At 47.4% G+C, this 21,893-nt stretch overlaps 1 protein-coding gene across 4 annotated transcripts in view; it reads right to left on the bottom strand.

The window, feature by feature from the left end:
• Positions 1–21,268, bottom strand: part of itga10 (integrin, alpha 10) — a 62,818-nt gene extending 41,550 nt beyond the window's left edge. For all 4 annotated transcript variants that reach the window (XM_052513541.1, XM_052513540.1, XM_052513542.1 and 1 more), the window contains exons 1-4: positions 20,306–21,268; positions 4,579–4,690; positions 3,748–3,857; positions 3,517–3,605 (exon numbers count right to left, since the gene is read on the bottom strand). In XM_052513541.1, coding sequence (XP_052369501.1) covers positions 3,517–3,605; positions 3,748–3,857; positions 4,579–4,690; positions 20,306–20,357 — 363 coding nt within the window. In that variant the 5' untranslated portion in view covers positions 20,358–21,268. The remainder of the gene's footprint in view (positions 1–3,516; positions 3,606–3,747; positions 3,858–4,578; positions 4,691–20,305) is intronic.
• Between the last annotated feature and the right edge of the window lie 625 nt (positions 21,269–21,893).

Raw genomic sequence — 21,893 nt, 5'->3', positions numbered from 1 at the left:
GGGTGAAGAAAGAGAGGGAGAAGAGAGAGAGCGAGGGATGGGGTGATGAAAGAGAGGGAGAAGAGAGAGAGAGCAAGGGATGGGGTGATGAAAGAGAGGGAGAAGAGAGAGAGCGTGAGGGATGGGGTGATGAAAGAGAGGGAGAAGAGAGAGAGAGTGAGGGATGGGGTGAAGAAAGAGAGGGAGAAGAGAGAGAGCGTGAGGGATGGGGTGATGAAAGACAGGGGGAGAAGAAAGAGAGCGTGAGGGATGGGGTGATGAAAGAGAGGGAGAAGAGAGAGAGAGCAAGGGATGGGGTGATGAAAGAGAGGGAGAAGAGAGAGAGAGTGAGAGATGGGGTGAAGAAAGAGAGGGAGAAGAGAGAGAGCGAGGGATGGGGTGATGAAAGAGAGGGAGAAGAGAGAGAGCGTGAGGGGTGGGGTGAAGAAAGAGAGGGAGAAGAGAGAGAGAGCGAGGGATGGGGTGATGAAAGAGAGGGAGAAGAGAGAGAGAGCGAGGGATGGGGTGATGAAAGAGAGGGAGAAGAGAGAGAGCGTGAGGGATGGGGTGATGAAAGAGAGGGAGAAGAGAGAGAGAGAGTGAGGGATGGGGTGATGAAAGAGAGGGAGAAGAGAGAGAGCGTGAGGGATGGGGTGATGAAAGAGAGGGAGAAGAGAGAGAGAGTGAGGGATGGGGTGATGAAGTTGTTGACATGGTGACAGTTTTCATGAGTATTGTACCAGAGCTGGAACGCCGCAGACCAATAAAGCCATTTAATCCCAATTCAAATCAACTTAAAGGTTATTTGTCACGTGCGCCGAATACAACAGGTACAGTGAAATGCTTACTTACAGGCTCTAACCAATGGTGCGGAAAAGAAGGTATGTGTGTGTGTGTAGGTAAGTAGAGAAATAAAACAACAGTAAAAAGACATTTGAAAAAAGAGTAGCAAGGATATATACAGACACCTGTTAGTCAGGCTTATTGAGGTAGTATGTACATGTAGGTATCGTTAAAGTGACTATGCATATATTATAAACAGAGAGTAGCAGAAGCGTAAAAAGAGGGGTTGGTGGTGGTGGGACACAATGCAGATAGCCCAGTTAGCCAATGTGCGGGAGCACTGGTTGGTCGGGCCAATTGAGGTAGTATGTACATGAATGTATAGTTAAAGTGACTATGCATATAAGATAAACAGAGAGTAGCAGCAGCGTAAAAGAGGGGTTGGGGGGGGGCACACAATGCAAATAGTCTGGGTAACCATTTGGTTACCTGTTCAGGAGTCATATGGCTTGGGGGTAAAAACTGTTGAGAATCCTTTTTGTCCTAGACTTGGCGCTCCGGTACCACTTGCCATGCGGTAGTAGAGAGAACAGTCTATGACTGGGGTGGCTGGGATCTTTGACAATTTTTAGGGCCTTCCTCTGACACAGCCTGGTGTAGAGGTCCTGGATGGCAGGCAGCTTTGCCCCAGTGATGTACTGGGCCGTACTCTCTACCCTCTGAAGTGCCTTGCGGTCGGAGGCCGAGCAGTTGCCCTACCAGGCAGTGATGCAACCGGTCAGGATGCTCTCGATGTTGCAGCTGTAGAACCTTTTGAGGATCTCAGGACCCATGACAAATCTTTTTAGTTTCCTGAGGGGGAATAGGCTTTGTCATGCCCTCTTCAGGACTGTCTTCGTGTGTTTGGACCAATCTAGTTTGTTGTTGATGTGGATACCAAGGAACTTGAAGCTCTCAACCTGCTCCACTACAGCCCCGTCGATGAGAATGGGGACGTGCTCGGTGCTCCTTTTCCTGTAGTCCACAATCATCTCCATAGTCTTGGTTATGTTGAGGGATAGGTTGTTATTCTGGCACCACCCGGCCAGGTCTCTGACCTCCTCCCTATAGGCTGTCTCGTCATTGTCGGTGATCTGGGTGATCTGGCCTACCACTGTTGTGTCGTCAGCAAACTTAATGATGGTGTTGGAGTGGTGCCTGGCCATGCAGTCGTGGGTGAACAGGGAGTACAGGAGCGGACTGAGCACTCACCCCTGGGGAACTCCAGTGTTGAGGATCAGCGTGGCAGATGTGTTGCTACCTACCCTCACCACCTGGGGGCGGCCCATCAGGAAGTCCAGGATCCAGTTGCAGAGGGAGGTGTTTAGTCCCAGGATCCTTAGCTTGGTGATGAGCTTTGAGGGTACTATGGTGTTGAACGCTGAGCTGTAGTCAATGAACAGCATTCAATTGTAGTGAATGAGGTGAGGCAGAAGAGTCACATAACAATATTGATGTCTTCAAAGCATACTATTTATTTGGCTTTAAAACCAAAGAGATGGAAGGGAAAGGAGGAGTGTGGGGAGAGAGGAGAGCTAGGATAAAAGGAACAACATTCATACACACTAGGAGACAAAATAAAACAGCTACAGTACAGACACAGAGACAGAGAGAGACAGAGGGAGGGATGGTGAGAGAGGGATGAGAGGGAAAACATGATCCTGTCATTACCAAAGGCCCCAGCACAGCTCCAGTACAGACACAGAGACAGAGAGAGACAGAGGGAGGGATGGTTAGAGAGGGATGAGAGAGAAAACATGACCCTGTCATTACCAAAGGCCCCAGCACAGCTACAGTACAGACACAGAGACAGAGAGAGACAGAGGGAGGGATGGTTAGAGAGGGATGAGAGAGAAAACATGACCCTGTCATTACCAAAGGTCCCATCACAGCTCCAGTACAGACACAGAGACAGAGAGAGACAGAGGGAGGGATGGTGAGAGAGGGATGAGAGAAAGGAAAGAAGGAGAGGAGGGCGAGAGCTGCTATGGCTTTTGGTAGGCCTGTCATTACAAAGGGCCGGAGCTGCATTCCGATCCTGTTTTAGACCCTACCACAGGGGTTCAAATACACACACGCGCAAAAACAGGCTGGCCCTGGCATTAGTGAACTGTGTTTGACTCTGCACCTAGAGTAGCTGCAAACTGCTGGCAGACACACACACACACAGGAGTGGCTGCTTGCTGGCACAGCCACCCAGTAATTCCTCTGTAACCATAGAGATCTGGAGATACCTGGATCAGAAGACTCTGCTAGGACAACGTGGCCCAGAGTGTGTGTGTGTGTGTGTGTGTGTGTGTGTGTGTGTGTGTGTGTGTGTGTGTGTGTGTGTGTGTGTGTGTGTGTGTGTGTGTGTGTGTGTGTGTGTGTGTGTGTGTGTGTGTGTGTGTGTGTGTGCGCTTGAATGTATGGTAAGAAAAGCTGCCCTATAATGAGGGGGATTCTGAACACACTCGGACATGGCATCTAATGTTAATTCCTTCTAAACATGGCCAACCCCAGCTGACTCATTGAAAAGTCCATACCAAACAAACACACCACCTCCTCCTCTCACCCCCACCACATCCCTCCAGGACTGACTCAGTTCCTACAGCCATATGTAACCCAGGATCAAACACATGTTGTCTGCAAGACTCAAGACCATGTTGGGCCACTGACTCAATCAATTCATCAATCTATCAGTCAACCAGTCAGCCAATGGGACAGAGAACGTACCAAGAATCCATCAGGTGAGTCTGGACTGAGGGTCATTCCTAGATGAGAGTTCTTCAGGTTTCTAGATACATTCTGTAACGTGCTCTCACCTGAGACAGAGAGGGAGGAGAGAGATGGTTAATGACATTCCCTACAGGCTGAGCTATGGTCAGTTTAGTGTTTCTCCTACTAATGGTTAAGATTAGGATCAGCGGAGGGTAAGCTGATCCTAGATCTGTAGTTGTCTCTCACCTAGGTTGGTTTTGGTGCAGTTGGAGCTCCTCTCCTCTCCCACGATGCATTTGTACACGTCTCCTGTCCTGGTATTGGAAGGTCCATCCCAAGGAGCACCAACCAGCATCCTGCATCACAATCACACACACAGCCAATCAGGTAAGAGGATTTTATCAATGCATCCTACTACAGATACACTAATTGATAGCCTGGAGGGCGGCAGGTAGCCTGGAGGACGGCAGGTTGCCTGGAGGGTGGCAGGTAGCCTGGAGGGCGGCAGGTAGCCAGGAGGACGGCAGGTATCCTGGAGGGCGGCAGGTAGCCTGGAGGGCGGCAGGTAGCCAGGAGGACGGCAGGTATCCTGGAGGGCGGCAGGTATCCTGGAGGGCGGCAGGTAGCCTGGAGGACGGCAGGTTGCCTGGAGGGTGGCAGGTATCCTGGAGGGCGGCAGGTATCCTGGAGGGCGGCAGGTAGCCAGGAGGACGGCAGGTATCCTGGAGGGCGGCAAGTATCCTGGAGGGCGGCAGGTAGCCTGGAGGACGGCAGGTAGCCTGGAGGGCGGCAGGTAGCCTGGAGGGCGGCAGGTATCCTGGAGGGCGGCAGGTATCCTGGAGGGCGGCAGGTATCCTGGAGGGCGGCAGGTATCCTGGAGGGCGGCAGGTAGCCAGGAGGACGGCAGGTAGCCTGCCATTGAACAAGGCAGTGAACCCTAATCGCTCCCGGGTCGCCATTAATAACCTGTACACTCATACAGGTTACCCACTTGTACATGCAGTGAAACAGGACAAATATAAGCACCCCCTTTTTGACCTTTGACAAACACACACACATACAGACGTTGGTACTCACGATTTGTCCCCCGCATTGTCATGCTGTAGCACAGAGAAACCAAATAGGGCCTCCTCTGGACCAGTGTAGATACGAGGCCGCTTAACATCGATGTTGAAACACTCACACAACCCTGAGGGAACATTACAACAGAGAGAAAGTTATAGAAAGAGTGGGGCTGGGGTTGTGAGGAGAGAGGGGCTGGGATTGTGAGGAGAGAGGGGCTGGGATTGTGAGGAGAGAGGGGCTGGGGTTTTGAGGAGAGAGGGGCTGGGGTTGAAAGGAGAGAGGGGCTGGGGTTGAAAGGAGAAAGGGGCTGGGGTTGTGAGTTTAGTGTGGCTGGGGTTGTGAGTTTAGTGTGGCTGGGGTTGTGAGGTGAGAGGGCTGGGGTTGTGAGGTGAGAGGGGCTGGGGATGTGAGGAGAGGGGGGCTGGGGAGGTGAGGAAAGAGGGGCTGGGGATGTGAGGAGAGGGGGGCTGGGGTTGTGAGGAGAGGGGGGGGGTGTAAGGAGGGAGAGGGTTGTGAGGAGGGGGAGGGTTGTGAGTAGAGAGGGGGGTTGTGAGGAGAGAGGGGGGTTGTGAGGAGAGAGGGGCTGGGGTTGTGATGAGAGAGGGGGTCGTGAGGAGAGAGGGGGATGTGAGGAAAGGGGAGGTTGTGAGGAGAGAGGGGTTTGTGGGGAGAGAGAGGGTTAGGGAGAGGGGGTTGAGGGTGAGGGAAATTAAGAGAGTGAAAGACAGAGGGAGCGAGAGAGTTTACATTGTTTTGGCAATGTAAACATATGTTTCCTATTCCAATGAAGCCCTTAAATTGAATTGAATTGAGATGGGGGAGGGGAGAAGAATAAACAGAGTGACCAAAGATGACCTTTTAAGAAAAAGGGAGTTCAGTTTATGGGGGGAAAGAGGGTGAGATGGGAGAGAGGGAGGGAGAGGGGGGGTTGTGGGTTATAAAAACTATGTAGTATAGTAGCTCCCTGTTATACCATACAAACCTGCCCTTTATACAGACACACAGAGAGAGAGAGAGAGAGAGAGAGAGAGAGAGAGAGAGAGAGAGAGAGAGAGAGAGGGTAGAGGGAAAGCAAGAGGTACTGAAGAACGAGAGAAAGAGGTAGAGCGACGGTGCAAGCAGAGGAATGGAAGAAGGATAGTTCATTGACTCGCCCAGGGGAGGTGATTGACTGAGAAAACAGACATGGAAACACACAGGCCAACTGTCAAAATAAAAGCCACACTACACTCTTTATGATGATGTAATTTAAAGAGAGCAGACCTGTGGAGTGCCACACAAAAATAGACTCACAGACACCAGAACACTTTAGCAAACACCCCCAACTGTAATGCATATAAACACAATGGAGATACAGACTGAACAGTTACCCAGGCTAGAACCCCAAACATAGGGTACATACAGGCCTAACCCAGACTACAACCACAAACATAGGGAACATACAGGCCTAACCCAGGCTAGAACCCCAAACATAGGGAACATACAGGCCTAACCCAGGCTAGAACCCCAAACATAGGGTACATACAGACCTAACCAAGGCTAGAACCCCAAACATAGGGTACATACAGGCCTAACCCAGGCTAGAACCCCAAACATAGGGTACATACAGACCTAACCCAGGCTAGAACCCCAAACATAGGGTACATACAGACCTAACCAAGGCTAGAACCCCAAACATAGGGTACATACAGGCCTAACCCAGGCTAGAACCCCAAACATAGGGTACATACAGGCCTAACCCAGGCTAGAACCCCAAACATAGGGTACATACAGACCTAACCAAGGCTAGAACCCCAAACATAGGGTACATACAGACCTAACCAAGGCTAGAACCCCAAACATAGGGTACATACAGGCCTAACCCAGGCTAGAACCCCAAACATAGGGTACATACAGACCTAACCCAGGCTAGAACCCCAAACATAGGGTACATACAGGCCTAACCCAGGCTAGAACCCCAAACATAGGGTACATACAGGCCTAACCCAGGCTAGAACCCCAAGCATACGGTACATACAGGCCTAACCCAGGCTAGAACCCCAAGCATACGGTACATACAGGCCTGACCCAGGCTAGAACCCCAAACATAGGGTACATACAGGCCTAACCCAGGCTAGAACCCCAAGCATAGGGTACATACAGGCCTAACCAACACACTGTAAAAAAAAATGCTTATAGCTACTTGTTGGGTGGCCCGACCAACAAGTAACAGTTATAGATGTGAGTTATAGATCTGTCATTCTCATTGTAAGCAAGTCTAAAAAGCAGTAGATGTGTTCTATGTGCTCTATTTCTATACTTCCCGTTCTTAAGTTTAGTTTTAGCATCTTTTATTTTGTTATGTACACCGGCTTCAAACAGCTGAAAATACAATATTTTTGGTTATGGATGGTAGAATGATTCTCTACACAATACTTGCTTGTTTTGTCACAAACCGAAATTGGGCAAACTTTTAGAATGTTTGCAACCAGGCAATGGCGGAGCGATTTCTGCACAGTGTATCTTTAAGTAACTGGTTCTACAGCCTTTTTAAGTTTACTCAACTTTTCGATCAAGGTGTTACCTGATCTTAACATTTTTTGTTTGCCAAAACATAGCTGCAACTTCTGAAAATTTACACAAAAATGTAGTCAACTTAAAATGATGTGTTTGCTCAACTTACCTCACATGTTCATTCATCTAGATATTATTATTTGGACTAAAAAAGGCTTTGAAACTAGTTACACCTTCATAAACGATGCTTTTGACATACAATACTTTCAACTGACACACATTGTGCATCATCATTTCTCCAGAAATGATTATTCAACACATCCTCATCTGGACTTTGAACTCTCAACCTCTTGGGACTGAGGACACTAAGCTTCCTGCTATGTCACCGTGTCTATGTCAATTACTGAGTTCATCTCTATTGCTACACTTTGCACTTCAAAGTAAATCTCAGCTCTGTTAAAAGTACTCAAGTAAAATGATTTTATTATCATAGCGACTAAGGAGAAACATAAAAATGAGTACTATGCAGGCCAACATTAGACATTAGACAACATTAACATTAGAAATAAGTAACTCAAATCAATGATGAGAGAGTAGTCAGGTTAACTGATCACTGACACAGACATGGTGGAGTAGCAGGAAAATGGAATGCTGTGAACCAGAAGGTTGTGAGTTCAACCCCCAGTTGAGGACATGTTGAATATGAATTACTGTAGAAATGAACAGGCACAAAGTAATCATGTAAGTTTAAAACATTGTATGTTAAATGTAACCAGTTGCACAGACCTTTTGAATTAAGATTATTTATTATTATATTATTATTATAATTATTTCTAGTTGAATGAACATGAATAATTTGAGCAAGCACATCATTTTGCGTAAATTGGAGCTAAGTTTGGGCCAACTAAAAGTGTTCATTTCAGGTAACACTTTGATTGAAAAGTGAATTAAACTTAAAAAGGCTGTGGAACCAGTTACTTCATAATAATTAGATGAAACAACTGGACTTTTTTTACAGTGCAGAACTCACCAGCAGACTGGTGAACAACACACGCTACCAAAAACCACCAACTGCCTCTCGGGGAAAGCCCTGTAGTGGGCCAACGCCATGTGGGGAGAAGTAGATGCGGCGCTGGACCATTTTGAGGATTTCACCTGCTGCTTCCGGGCAGTTTGCGACCACCCGCCCGAGGGTAGAGCGGCAGGTGAATGTCTCTTCCATCTGAGGCAGGGGACGAGGAGCACCCAGGGGTTCGCAATGGACTTTCGAACCCTGGACACCGGCGCGGGATGGAACGACAGGGCCCTGATCGACTACTATCACTGCAGTTTGCACAAGGACGTCCGTCAGGTGTTGGCCTGCAGGGACACCACCCTCACCTTGACCAGCTGGTGGACCTGTCCATTCGGCTGGATAACCTGCTGGCTACCCGCGGACATCCAGAGCGGGGTCTGTCGGTTCCATCCCCCAGCACCACCGTTCTGATGCCCATGGAGCTGGGAGGTGCTGCGCTCAGGGAGACCGGAGGAGGTTCCATCTCATGTACCATCTGTGGCCGCAGAGGTCGCACTGCCGGTCGGTGCCAGGTTGGTTCCTCTGGGCGTCGAGGCAGCAGGCAGGGCACTCTGGCGTCACCCCAGGTGAGCCCAGGTGAGCCGGCACCATTCTCACCCAGAGTCCTCACCCAGAGTTTTCCCCGCATTCCCAGCATAAGGCACTCGTCGGTTCAGGCGCGGCTGGGAATTTTATAGACAGATCATTCGCCCATAGTTTAGGGATCCCCATTGTTCCAGTGGCTGTGCCCTTCCCAGTTCAAGCCTTAGACAGTCAACCATTAGGGTCAGGGTTGATTAGGGAGGCCACCGCTCCTCTGAGCATGGTGACGCAGGGGGGTCACAAGGAGAGAATCAGTCTCTTCCTCATTGACTCTCCTGTGTTTCCCGTGGTGCTAGGCCTACACTGGTTAGCCTGTCATGACCCTACGGTTTCATGGCAACGGAGGGCTCTCACGGGGTGGTTGCGGGAGTGCTCGGGGAGGTGTTTAGGAGTTTCCATTGTGCTACTACGGTGGAAAGTCCAGACCAGGTTTCCACCGTGCACACATTCACCCCGAATATGCCGATTTGGCTCTCGCCTTCTCCAAAAAGAAGGCGACTCAATTACCCCCCTTCGACGGGGGGATTGTGCGATAAATCTCCTGGTACATGCAGCACTTCCCAGGAGTCACGTGTATCCCCTGTCACAGGAGGAGCTGGAGGCTATGGAAACATATGTCTCTGAGTCCCTGCGCCAGGGGTACATTCGGTCCTCAACTTCACCCGCCTCCTCGAGTTTATTTTTTGTGAAGAAGGAGGAAGGTCTGCTCCCGTGTATTGACTATCGAGGCCTAAACCAGATGACTGTGAGGTACAGTTACCCGCTACCTCTCATAGCCACAGCGATTGAGTCAATGCACGGGGCGCGCTTCTTTACCAAACTAGATCTCAGGAATGCTTTCAACCTGGTGCATATCTGGGAGGGAGACGAGTGGAAGACGGCGTTCAGTACTACCTCAGGGCATTATGAGTACCTGGTCATGCCGTACGGGTTGATGAATGCTCCATCAGTCTTCCAAGCCTTTGTAGACAAGATTTTCAGGGACCTGCATGGCCAGGGTGTAGTGGTGTATATTGATAACATTCTGATATACTCCGCTACACGCGCCGAGCATGTGTCCCTGGTGCGCAGGGTGCTTGGTCGACTGTTGGAACATGACCTGTACGTCAAGGCTGAGAAATGCCTGTTCTTCCAACAGGCCGTCTCCTTCCATACCTTAACCTGTTACTCCTACCCCCTACTTTTTCGAACATTCTGTTAAAAATTGCGCAACATTTCAACGCCCTGCTGCTCATGCCAGGAATATAGTACTGGTTAAAACTGGTTAAATCACGGCTGTGACTATAACAGAACGTGCGTTTCATCGAAAAGCGCAGGAAAATCTGAACAAGATGGCATCTAGGCCTCGACATTTTTTGAGTTCTGGCCATTTTTCTGGGATTAAAGGTCAAAAGTGAAAATAGAGCAATAATTCTTCACATCAAAGTAAATGAACCTCCGGTGTCAATAAAAAAAGAACCAGCCATTTATCTATCGTAATTTAAAAGAAATCGTACAATGCCAAATTGGTGATGTTCAAAAATAGGTTGTTTTTTAAAAGTTACAGATCCAGTTGCAGCGTGTTCATACAAACCTTTTTAAAGTGTGCTTCGGAGCTCTGTGAGATTTCTGTGATTTTCTGAAATAACACACACTCACTAAACCCTCCGTAAATAAGTCAGTTCTTAACATAAAGACTTAAAACTCAAAATTCTATAAGTGCCTACCCCAAGGAGGATATGTGTTCACTTTCAGCTTCCTGTGTAAACCGGAAGTGCCTTAAAATGGTGTCATAGGTGCTGTTTTGAAGGGTTAAAAAGGTCTGATCTTTTTAAAACTTCATATGTGTGATTAAGCAACCCTCATGAACTGTAAATCAGTAATTTTTCCCAACAGATGTCAAAGAAAAGCTCTCTTACACACACACACACACACACACACACACACACACACACACACACACACACACACACACACACACACACACACACACACACACACAGCAAGGGATGGAGTGACAAATTGCGGTGCTTAAAGACTCTCAGAGCCTGCAATGGTATTACCATAACCTCTAGGCTGTGCCGAGTTCAACGAGATGCCCCACTTGACCGTAGCTCGCTCTGAGTGCAGCGACCGTGAAAACAAGTAGGCCCAAAATGAAGCCTGGCCCTAAATGTCATTTGATTTTGGGTGACAGTGAGAGAACCGTTAGGGTGAGAAGCACAATTCAACCTCAGGTACGTTCCTGAGGTCCTCCCGATCTGTGCAAGCCTAACCTTGACCGTGTGGCATTGACCCTTAACAGTAAATCTGTGTTTTTTGATCTCACAGATTACATCTCTCCCCATAGGAATGCATTGCCTGCTCCTCTAAAGTCAACCTGAAGCCTATGTGGGTTATGAATGCCCTATGAACCTGTCTTCGATGACAGTCCATCAGGCCACTATGAGGTCTACCTGTGTCGATTCTAAGCTTCCTGAAGCAACCGGAAGTGGTTAAAATCACTCTAAAAGTGTTTTTCCATACCCAACCTGATGTTTGATAGAAATAGTGAATTCAACCCTGTGTAAATCAGTCAGTTCTTAACGTATAGACTTATAGACTGTAAAAGCATACCCCAATGAGGATATGTGTTTACTTTTAGCTTCCTATGCCAACCGAAAGTTCCATAATTGGTGTCATAGGGTCTGTTGCGAAGGGTTAAAAAAGTCAGATCTTTCCAAAACTTTATATGTGCGATTAGGCAACCCTTATGAACTGTTAATCAGTCATTTTCCCATTAAATTTCCAAGAAAAACTCACATACACACACACAGCTTGGACAGAGGGACACAGTGTGGTGCGTAGAGACCTGCAATAGTTACCTTTGTTCGAACAATTAAAGAACCGTCAGACCTAGAGTTCTGAAATTTTAGAAACCTGTTCTAGAATTCAGGTCGATAGTGTGTGGTGAGTTATGTGGCTCTAGAAGGTTCTCGGACCGAGAAACAACCTTGTACATTTGCAATGACTTCAATTCATTTTGACAATTACGAAAATGACAACATTTTAAAAAGTCCCCGAGTCGCAAGACTAGGTGCATTGAAACCGGCTCGGCCCATAGAGACGGGCCCCAACGTTTCTTTTCGATAGCTCATTCAAGGACTCAGTAGCAAGGCATGGAAAAAAGTGGATTTTCAGCACCAATTAAGGTCTTGCTCGGGCACCGAATGACCTATCGGGCCGAAACTTGGGATTCGGGGTCGCCTCAGCTAGGCCTACATATAATGTCAGAACTGGACCCGCAGCTAGAACGTAACTACGTGTTTTACATTTCTATTATGGTTTGAACAGAAGGCGCTGTGAATTTTGGGCCTGCTCTGAAATATGTGATAGTTGGCTTCTAAACGAGTTGGAAAAAGTGGGTGTGGTGTCAGTTTGTATCAGTTTGGTGTCAAAATGACATCTAATTGACTGATGGACGGTGACTTGCTGGCTGACTTTTGTCCATTTGCAATATGTTTAAACAGTGAGGTACCATTACCAAAATGACATTCTGAAATCAACACCAACGAGCGATGGAGAGGAACCAGAAACACTGCCCGGCCATCCCGAGTTCATCGGGCCAGTCAATTTAGCATTTCTGCAGTATTTTTGAGCATGACAAATTCGTGATGGTAAATGCCCATTGAAACATATTGCAAAAGCACAGTGCATTTGCAATATGATTCAACAGTGAAAAAGCATCACCAAATGGACATCATGAAATCAACACAACGAGCGATGGAGAGGAACCACTATCTCTGCCCGGCTATCCCGAGTTCATCAGGCCAGTCAATTTTGCATTTCTGCAGTATTTTTGAGCATGTCAAATTCTTGATGGTACATGGCAAATGGACATAAAATCCTGATTTGGCACTTTCAAATCTTTCATATTGAATTTGGACATTTATTATGGCATTTGGCCAAACAAAAGTGACTTTTGAGTTTGACTTTTGACTTCCTATGAAATCATATTGCAAATGGAGAAAACATATGCCTTATGCTCAAGTAAAAAAATTAATTAAAAAATGATGATAATAAAATATGACTAAAGTATGTTGATACAGTTCTTATACATGTGTAATTGACACAAAAATCGAAAGAATTTCGAAAAACGGTCCAGATAGCGCTTTTTTAAGGGGGTGATACATTTTTTCAAGTTTTTGCTATTTTTGACTTTTGACTTCCTATGAAATCATATTACAAATGGACAAAACATATGCCTTATGCACAGATAAAAAAAATATTAAAGAAATATTTAAAAATTATGATAATAAAATTGGCATGACACAGAGGAGCGGCCCATGGATCCCACCCCTATTCTCCCCGCCTCCTGCCTGGTGGAGCCGGTAGTGTGGGAGCTGGAAGCGGACATTGAGCAGGCGCTACGTGCAGAGCCCACTCCCCTCCAGTGTCCCGCTGGGCGTCTGTATGCTCCGTCTGCTGTCCGTGACTGGCTGATCTATTGGGCCCACATGTCACCCTCCTCTGGTCATCCAAGCATCGGTCGGACGGTGCGCTGTCTGAGTGGGAAGTACTGGTGGCCCACTTTGGCTAAGGACGTGAGGGTTTATGTTTCCTCCTGCTCGGTGTGTGCCCAGTGTAAGGCTCCTAGGCACCTGACCAGAGGTAAGCTACACCCCTTACCCGTTCCACAACATCCGTGGTCGCACCTGTCGGTGGATTTCCTTACCGATCTTCCTCCCTCATAGGGTAAAACCACGATCCTGGTCGTTGTGGACCGGTTTTTAAAGTCCTGCCGTCTCCTCCCTCTGCCCGGTCTCCCTACGGCCCTACAGACTGCGGAGGCCTTGTTTACGCACGTCTTCCGGCACTACGGGGTGCCTGAGGATATAGTGTCTGATCGGGGTCCCCAGTTCACTTCGAGGGTCTGGAGGGCGTTCATGGAACGTCTGGGGGTCTCGATTAGCCTTACCTCTGGTTTTCACCCCGAGAGTAACGGGCAGGTGGAGAGAGTGAACCAGGATGTGGGCAAGTTTCTGAGGTCTTATTGCCAGGACCGGCCGGGGGAGTGGGTGGCAATCGTGTCCTGGGCAGAGAAGGCCCAGAACTCGCTCTGCCACTCCTCCACTAACCTCTCCCCATTCCAGTGCGTACTGGGGTACCAGCTGGTTCTGGCGCCTTGGCATCGGAGTCAGATCGAGGCTTCTGTGGTGGACGACTGCTTCAGGCGCGCGGAGGCGACATGGGACGCCGCTCATGTTCACCTTCAGCAGGCCGTGCTGCACCAGAAAGCCAGTGCAGACTGTCACTGCAGTGAGGCCCCGGTGTTTGCACCAGGGGACCGGGTATGGCTCTCGACCCAAAACCTGCCCATCCGCTTGCCCTGCCGGAAGTTGGGGCCGCGGTTTGTGGGGCCATTTAAAGTCCTGAGGAGACTGAACGAGGTTAGTTACAGGTTACAACTTTCCCCCGATTATCGTATTAACCCCTCGTTCTATTTGTCTCTTCTCAGGCCGGTGGTGGCTGGCCCGCTCCAGGAGTCTGAGGTGCGGGAGGTTCCTCCGCCCCCTATGGACATCGAGGGGGCCCCGGCGTATTCCGTTCACTCCATACTGGATTCGAGGCGTAGGGCGAGGGGCCTTCAGTACCTCGTGGAGTGGGAGGGGTACGGTCCGGAGGAGAGATGCTGGGTTCCGCTGGAGGACGTGTTGGACCCTTCAATGCTGCGGGAGTTCCACCGTCTCCATCCGGATCGCCCTGCACCTCGCCCTCCGGGTTGTCCCCGAGGCCGGTGTCAGCGTGCAGCTGGAGCCGCGGGTCAAGGGGGGGTACTGTCACGACTTCCGCCAAAGTCGGTTCCTCTCCTTGTTCGGGCGGCGTTCGGCGGTCGACTTCACCGGTCTTCTAGCCATCGCCGATCCACCTTTCATTTTCCATTTGTTTTGTCTTGTTTTCCCACACACCTGGTTTACATTCCCTCATTACTTTCCCTGTATATAACCCTCTGTTCCCGCCATGTCTGTGTGTGAAATTGTTTATTTGTCAGGTTGGTACGCTTCCGGCTGGTGTATGCCGGGTTTTGTTGTGTACCCGCGCTTTGTGGCAGCCGGTACTTTGTACTTGGTTGTGTGTACTTTGTGCTGCCTCACTTGTTCTTTGGGCATTTGTTTTCGTGACACGGTTGCGACCTGTTTTAATAATTGCCTGAGTAAAGTGTTTTGTCCACTCATCTCTGCTCTCCTGCGCCTGACTTCCATGCACAAGCTACACCCACCCATTGACACCAACACACAAAGTCATACACACACACACACACACACACACACACACACACACACACACACACACACACACACACACACACACACACACACACACACACACACACACCACCAATAGAAGGGGATTCCGCAGGGTTGTGAGAAGTAACTAATATGTCTACTCTCTGTTTCCCCCAATTCTTCCTCCTTCTCACTGCTTGCTCCTTCCATCTTATTCTCCATCCTCCTACTCTTTCTCCCTCCAGATGAATTCCCTTGATTATAGGAGCCATGCCTCTCCCATACAGTAATCATGATCCTGCTCCTCTCTTTCACTGATGTGACATCATAACATCTCTACTGTTTAATCACTTCAACTCTTTAATTGTGGCCGGGCATCTCTCTCTCACTCTCACTCTCTCACACACACACACACACACACACACACACACACACACACACACACACACACACACACACACACACACACACACACACACACACACACACACACACACACACACACACACACACACACACACACACACACACACACACACACACACACACACACTCGTCTCTCATATGTTTCAAAGACTGTCCGTCGCATCACCAAGACCCCTTCACCCCTCTCTCCTACTCCCGCCACCTTAACCCCCTACTCTCCACTCTCCACTCAAATCATCCCATTTCCATCCACTTCCTCCTGTACCCCCTCCCCGGCTCTTCACCCTCACCACCAAACCACCCTCCCCTCCTCCTCTCCTGCTCTTCCGCTCCCATTTTCAGCTGGTTTATATGGGTCTGTACCACAGGCTGTCTGACCATGGATCGTCATGACAACTGACTGTAAACATTTATGCAGCCAAACCCCGTCCAGATTCAGATTCCTCTCTCTATTCAACCACACTATCGGCTCGCAATGCTCTTGCTGCTATGTGTGTGTGTGTGTGTGTGTGTGTGTGTGTGTGTGTGTGTGTGTGTGTGTGTGTGTGTGTGTGTGTGTGTGTGTGTGTGTGTGTGTGTGTGTGTGTGTGTGTGTGTGTGTTTGTGTGTGTGTGTGTGTGTGTGTGTTTGTGTGTACTGCTACTGAATGATGTATGTATTCGGGATGACAGGTCAGTGGAGTTGACAGCACAGTGTTACGTGTGTTACAGATGAATGGCAGCCTGACCACAGACGTGTGTTAAGTATGGAGACTACATGTGGCTCTGATTTATGGCATTTCAAATGGACCACTGTCTCTCTATCACAGCTTCTCTCTCTCTCACCCACACACACGTTTTATACTTCTACTATCTACCAATCTTTCTACCACTCACTCCCATCATTTTACTTTGTCCATTTCTTTATCTGCTCTCCTCTTCATCTCTTGTTGTCTTCACATGTCTGCAGTGGCCTCTTGGCTTATACTTTGGTCGTCTCTGGTAGTCCGTGCAATGATGACCACAGTAGGCTGTTTCTCTAGTATTCATTGAATTACAAGGCTTCTCGCTCTACCCCCCCTCCCCCGCTCCATTTCTCTTGTTCTCTGACTCACCTCCATCATGTACTGTTCCCATCTCTATCTGTTCCCAGTGCGGTATGGGGGTGGAAGAGAGTGGGGGTGAGAAAGGAAGACAGAGAAGGAAAGAGATATAATGGACAGCAAGAGGGAGGGAAAGAGAGAGGGACCAATGAGAGAAACAGAAAGAGACATTGGGAGAAGAGAAAGTGTGTAGGAGAAGGACTGGGAAGAGGATAGGAGAGGAGAGACTGGGAGAAGAGAGATTGTGTAGGAGAAGGACTGGGGAGAGGATAGGAGAGGAGAGAGACAGATTGGGAGAAAAGAGATTGTGTAGGAGAAGGACTGGGGAGAGGAGAGAGAGAGAGAAGAGAAGGAATTCCCCAGCTATCCCCCAATACACACACCTGTGTTCTACATCTCAGTAAAACATAACAGAGCAACTAACAGTCCTGGTATGCCTGGTTACCACACTGGGGAGGCCTGCTCAAACCATCAACATCACACACACACAGTCAATACATGCATGTCTCAAACAGGTAATGAAGTGTAGTACAGACTAACCACAAACAGCGTCTGACTACGGTGACTTCAATGCATTCCTTCCTCATTCATTCCTCAGGATCAGCAGGAGGAGACAGACGTGGCCTGAACAGACAGCAGTATGGTGTTGTACTGGACTGGTACATGGCCTGAACAGACAGCAGTGTTGTGTTGTGCTGGACTGGTACATGTCCTGAACAGACAGCAGTGTTGTGTTGTGCTGGACTGGTACATGGCCTGAACAGACAGCAGTGTTGTGTTGTGCTGGACTGGTACATGGCCTGAACAGACAGCAGTGTTGTGTTGTGCTGAACTGGTACATGGCCTGAACATACAGCAGTGTTGTGTTGTGCTGGACTGGTACATGGCCTGAACAGACAGCAGTGTTGTGTTGTGCTGGACTGGTACATGGCCTGAACAGACAGCAGCGTTGTGTTGTGCTAGACTGGTACATGGCCTGAACAGACAGCAGTGTTGTGTTGTGCTGAACTGGTACATGGCCTGAACAGACAGCAGTGTTATGTTGTGCTGGACTGGTACATGGCCTGAACAGACAGCAGTGTTGTGTTGTGCTGGACTGGTACATGGCCTGAACAGACAGCAGTGTTATGTTGTGCTGGACTGGTACATGGCCTGAACAGACAGCAGTGTTGTGTTGTGCTGGACTGGTACATGGTCTCCCTCAGATCATGTTTGACATCACACAGGGATCCTAGGACTGTACTTCCCACTCAGACAGGAACACCTTACTAATATTGAGTTGCACCCCCTTTTGCCCTCAGAAAAGCCTCAATTTGTCAGGTCCTGGACTCTACAAGGTGTCGAATGCATTCCATAGGGATGCTGGCCCATGTTGACTCCAATGCTTCCCACAGTTGTGTCAAGTTGGCTGGATGTCCTTCGGGTGGTGGAACATTATTGATAAACACAGGAAAATGTTGAGTGTGAAAACCCCAGCATCATTGCAGTTCTTGACACTCAAACCGGTGTGCCTGGCACCTACTACCATACCCTGTTCAAAGGCACTTAAATATTTTGTCTTGCCCATTCAAACTCTGAATGGCACACATACACAATCCACAATCCATGTCAATTGTATTAAGGCCTAAAAATCCTTACTTAACCTGCCTCCCCTTCATCTACACTGATTGAAGTGGATTTAACAGGTGAAATCAATAAGGGATCATAACTTTCACCTGGATTCACCTGGTCAGTCTATCATGGAAAGAGCAGGTGTTCTTAATGTTTTGTACACTCAGTGTATGGATTCATAGATCCAAAAAGCTACTTCTAAACACCCCAACTTTAAGTAAGATGTCTACTGCCTACTTATTACAGTGTTATACACTGTGGACATACTTCTGAACAGTCCAGGATCATCATGGAGCTCAACTTGCTCTACTAGAGTGGGATGGAGAAATCTTACAGGATCTAGCTTTACTGTATCATGCCTTGCAATAGATTACCGTGATTCTGCCCTTTTTTTAAATTAAATTCATTTTATTTCACCTTTATTTAACCAGGTAGGCCAGTTGAGAACACCTTTATTTAACCAGGTAGGCTAGTCGAGAACACCTTTATTTAACCAGGTAGGCTAGTCGAGAACACCTTTATTTAACCAGGTAGGCTAGTCAAGAACACCTTTATTTAACCAGGTAGGCTAGTCGAGAATACCTTTATTTAACCAGGTAGGCTAGTCGAGAACACCTTTATTTAACCAGGTAGGCTAGTCGAGAACACCTTTATTTAACCAGGTAGGCTAGTCGAGAACACCTTTATTTAACCAGGTAGGCTAGTCGAGAACAAGTTCTCATTTACAACTGTGACCTGGCCAAGATAAAGCAAAGCAGTGTGACACAGACAACAACACAGAGTTACACATGGAGTAAACAGCAGGAAAAATAAGGTCTATATACAGTGTGTGCAACAGGCATGAGGAGGTAGGCAATAAATAGACCATAGGAGTGAATATGCCCTGTCTAATAATAACATATCTTCATTATTTTCATGGCCACTCACTAACGTAGCAATTTACCCTGCTTATCGACTGTGTCAACACTCATTCCTGGTGAAACTATAATAGTATTTTTTTCTCTCCTCTCCTGCCATCTAACAGGAGTCAGTGAGTGAGGTGTGTTATGGTACAGGTAACATGCAGGGGTTGGGAGGTGGGGTAGTCGACATTAACAAGCGTGAAAATGAGTGTGGTTCGTCTGACGGAAATACCGTATTACTATAACTGGAGCTTCTAGGTGAATTCTGGAGAGATGGATATTACTGATAGAATTTAGGTCTAACCCTCCCACTGGCACCAGTGTAGCAATTCAGGGGAGGGGGTGGGGTTTGATCCAGCAACCAGCAGGAGAGAAGATAGCCCTACACATTGAGGAAGCTATGTAAGTTCATTACCACATTGTACAGTTAAACCTTGCAGGAGGGCAAAAAAGGCCAGACTGCAGAATCCCACTTCTGCCACCAATGTAGTGATTAAGGTGGCAGTCAAAATGGTGTTTGTAACCCTGTGGTTAGAGGTGAAAGTGGAAAACCTCTTGTGCCATAAAGGTCTAGACCCCATGGCAGTGGCTGGGCATTATCTCTCACATGATGTAGGCCTACAGGGAGGCTATATGTAGCTTTCTGAATATCCCTGCCTCAGACTTTGTACCTTAGAGAATGATGCCTGCAGTTGTTTAGGTGAATCACTTAAACTTCAAGTTCTTTGAGCTTTGAGACCTGGAGAAAAGCCATATTGTGTATAAATATAACACATTATTCATTATTCATGGTTGTTTGAAGATAAGGAGTGAGTCCACTGAGGGAGCTCCAGTAGGTAACCTGATTACCATATCATACAATTGGACAGGGGAGCAGCAGCAGGGGGGAACCAGGGAAACAGCTGTATGCCTACACAGTAAATAGCTGGGCCAAGTCTCAGCATAGAGAATGACCCTGCACACTGTAGTGGTTATAGAGGTCTTTCAGCTGGTTTACAGGATCGGTGTTTATGTTCTAGGACCTATGATGTACTGTAGGTGCATTAGCTGGCTGTACCATAAAGTTCCAGAGACTTCTCTGCAGAGGTTGTCGGTCCTACAATGCCATTGGGATAACGAATACGGATGAATCTCGAACTAGAAAATGACTCATTTTCATGAACATGTTTGTATAGGCTACTTAAACTTTCAAAATGCTGTCATTGAAGTGACTTTGTAAAGGGTCATGGTCGGGGTCACGGATTTAAATGTATTCGTGAGAAGAAAAAAACAGCTCTAGAAAGGTTGAGATGATAGACAACGTGACAACTGGTTACAGACTTACCTTTGAGGAGAACTATGAACTTGAGGAGCAGCAGGTATTTGTGCAGCTCCATGTTGTAAAGGATGGAAGGGCTTCGTGTTATCTCTCTTTCTGTTCCGGACTTGGGCTTTAATTTCCCTAGAGTTCGTTTAAATTCAGTGCTCCGGCACGAGTCTTTCAACTCGATGTGTTCCCCAGGGATCCGTGAAAACCGTAAAAACACAGTTCCACTGGTATTGCTTGGGCGCGTTGTAATGTAACCGTGTTGTGTTGCTTCCGACAACCCCGCTTCACATATTATTCAGGGAAAAACAGACTACTTAGTTATTGTCTGTTGCTGTAACCACTATCAGGTCTAACGATATGTTGACAGCTTTTTAATGAATTAAACAGAGGTTGTTCTAGGTTTATTTTATTTTTGACAAACAGTAGCCTAAACTATATAAATATTTGTGGGTCTGAATATGTGCCATAAATTATTACCTTAACCTGTGCGCAACTAACACCTCAAACGTCTAAACAACTAGTCAAAAACAACTCAACAACTGATTCAAGCTCAAAACCAACACCTGTCCCGAAGAAAAGTCCAATTTAGTGTCGTTAAACCTTCACAAATGCATGTTTAATTGCTTCCAATAAAGAAAAACCGATAGGCCTAACTATCAGTCAGATAGTATACTTTTCTATTGCTGAATGTTCCTCCTGGCTCGACTCTCCAAAAATTATCCGAAGAAAGTACCCATATTCATCTTTCAACCTAAACGTTTGAGGTTAATCAATGTTTGGGTTTTCTTGACAACTTTTCTGTTTCAATTTTCACACTTCTGGTTGGTTATATCCATCTTTTTCGTAGTTTTCCCTCATTTAAAGCGATTGCATCCCTCTCTGGATAGTGGAGTTTTACTCCAAAGCAACAATCAATAGCGCTTTTATTCCAGCGCGAGGAGACCTTCCTTCCCTCGCGCGTCCCTCAACTCGACGTCTCTCTCAGCGCGCGCCTGGTTCGCATTTTGAAAACCCCAAACGACTTTCTCTCTCTCTTTCTCTCTCTTTCGCTCTCTCTTTATCTCTATTTAGCTTTCTTTATCTCTCGTTCTCTCTCTTTCTGTCTCTCAATTAATTTTGTTTCTCTCTCTCAATTAAATCTCTCTCAATTATATTTCTGTCTCTTTCTTTCTCTCAATTCAATTTAAGGGCTTTATTGGCATGGGAAACATATGTTGACATTGCCAAAACAAGTGAAATAGATAATAAACAAAAGTGAAATAAACAATAAAAAATCTACAGTAAACATTACACTCATTTCAAATGTCATATTATGTCGACATACAGTGTTGTAACACTAGTTATTTGTGGGTCTGTGTAATCTGAGGGAAATATGTGTCTCTAATATGGTCATATATTTGGCAGGAGGTTAGGAAGTGCATCTCAGTTTCTACATCATTTTGTGGACAGTGTGCACATAGCCTGTCTTCTCTTGAGAGCCAGGTCTGCCTATGGCGGCCTTTCTTAATAGCAAGGCTATGCTCACTGTGTCTGTACATGGTCAAAGATTTCCTTCATTTAGGGTCAGTCACTGTGGTCAGGTATTCTGCCACTGTATACTCTC

This window comes from Oncorhynchus keta, unplaced genomic scaffold, assembly GCF_023373465.1.
Source record: "Oncorhynchus keta strain PuntledgeMale-10-30-2019 unplaced genomic scaffold, Oket_V2 Un_scaffold_1315_pilon_pilon, whole genome shotgun sequence".
In the NCBI taxonomy this organism is placed as follows: domain Eukaryota; kingdom Metazoa; phylum Chordata; class Actinopteri; order Salmoniformes; family Salmonidae; genus Oncorhynchus; species Oncorhynchus keta.
The sequence above is the reverse complement of the archived record's forward strand: the minus strand, read 5'-3'. Positions and strand labels throughout refer to the sequence as shown.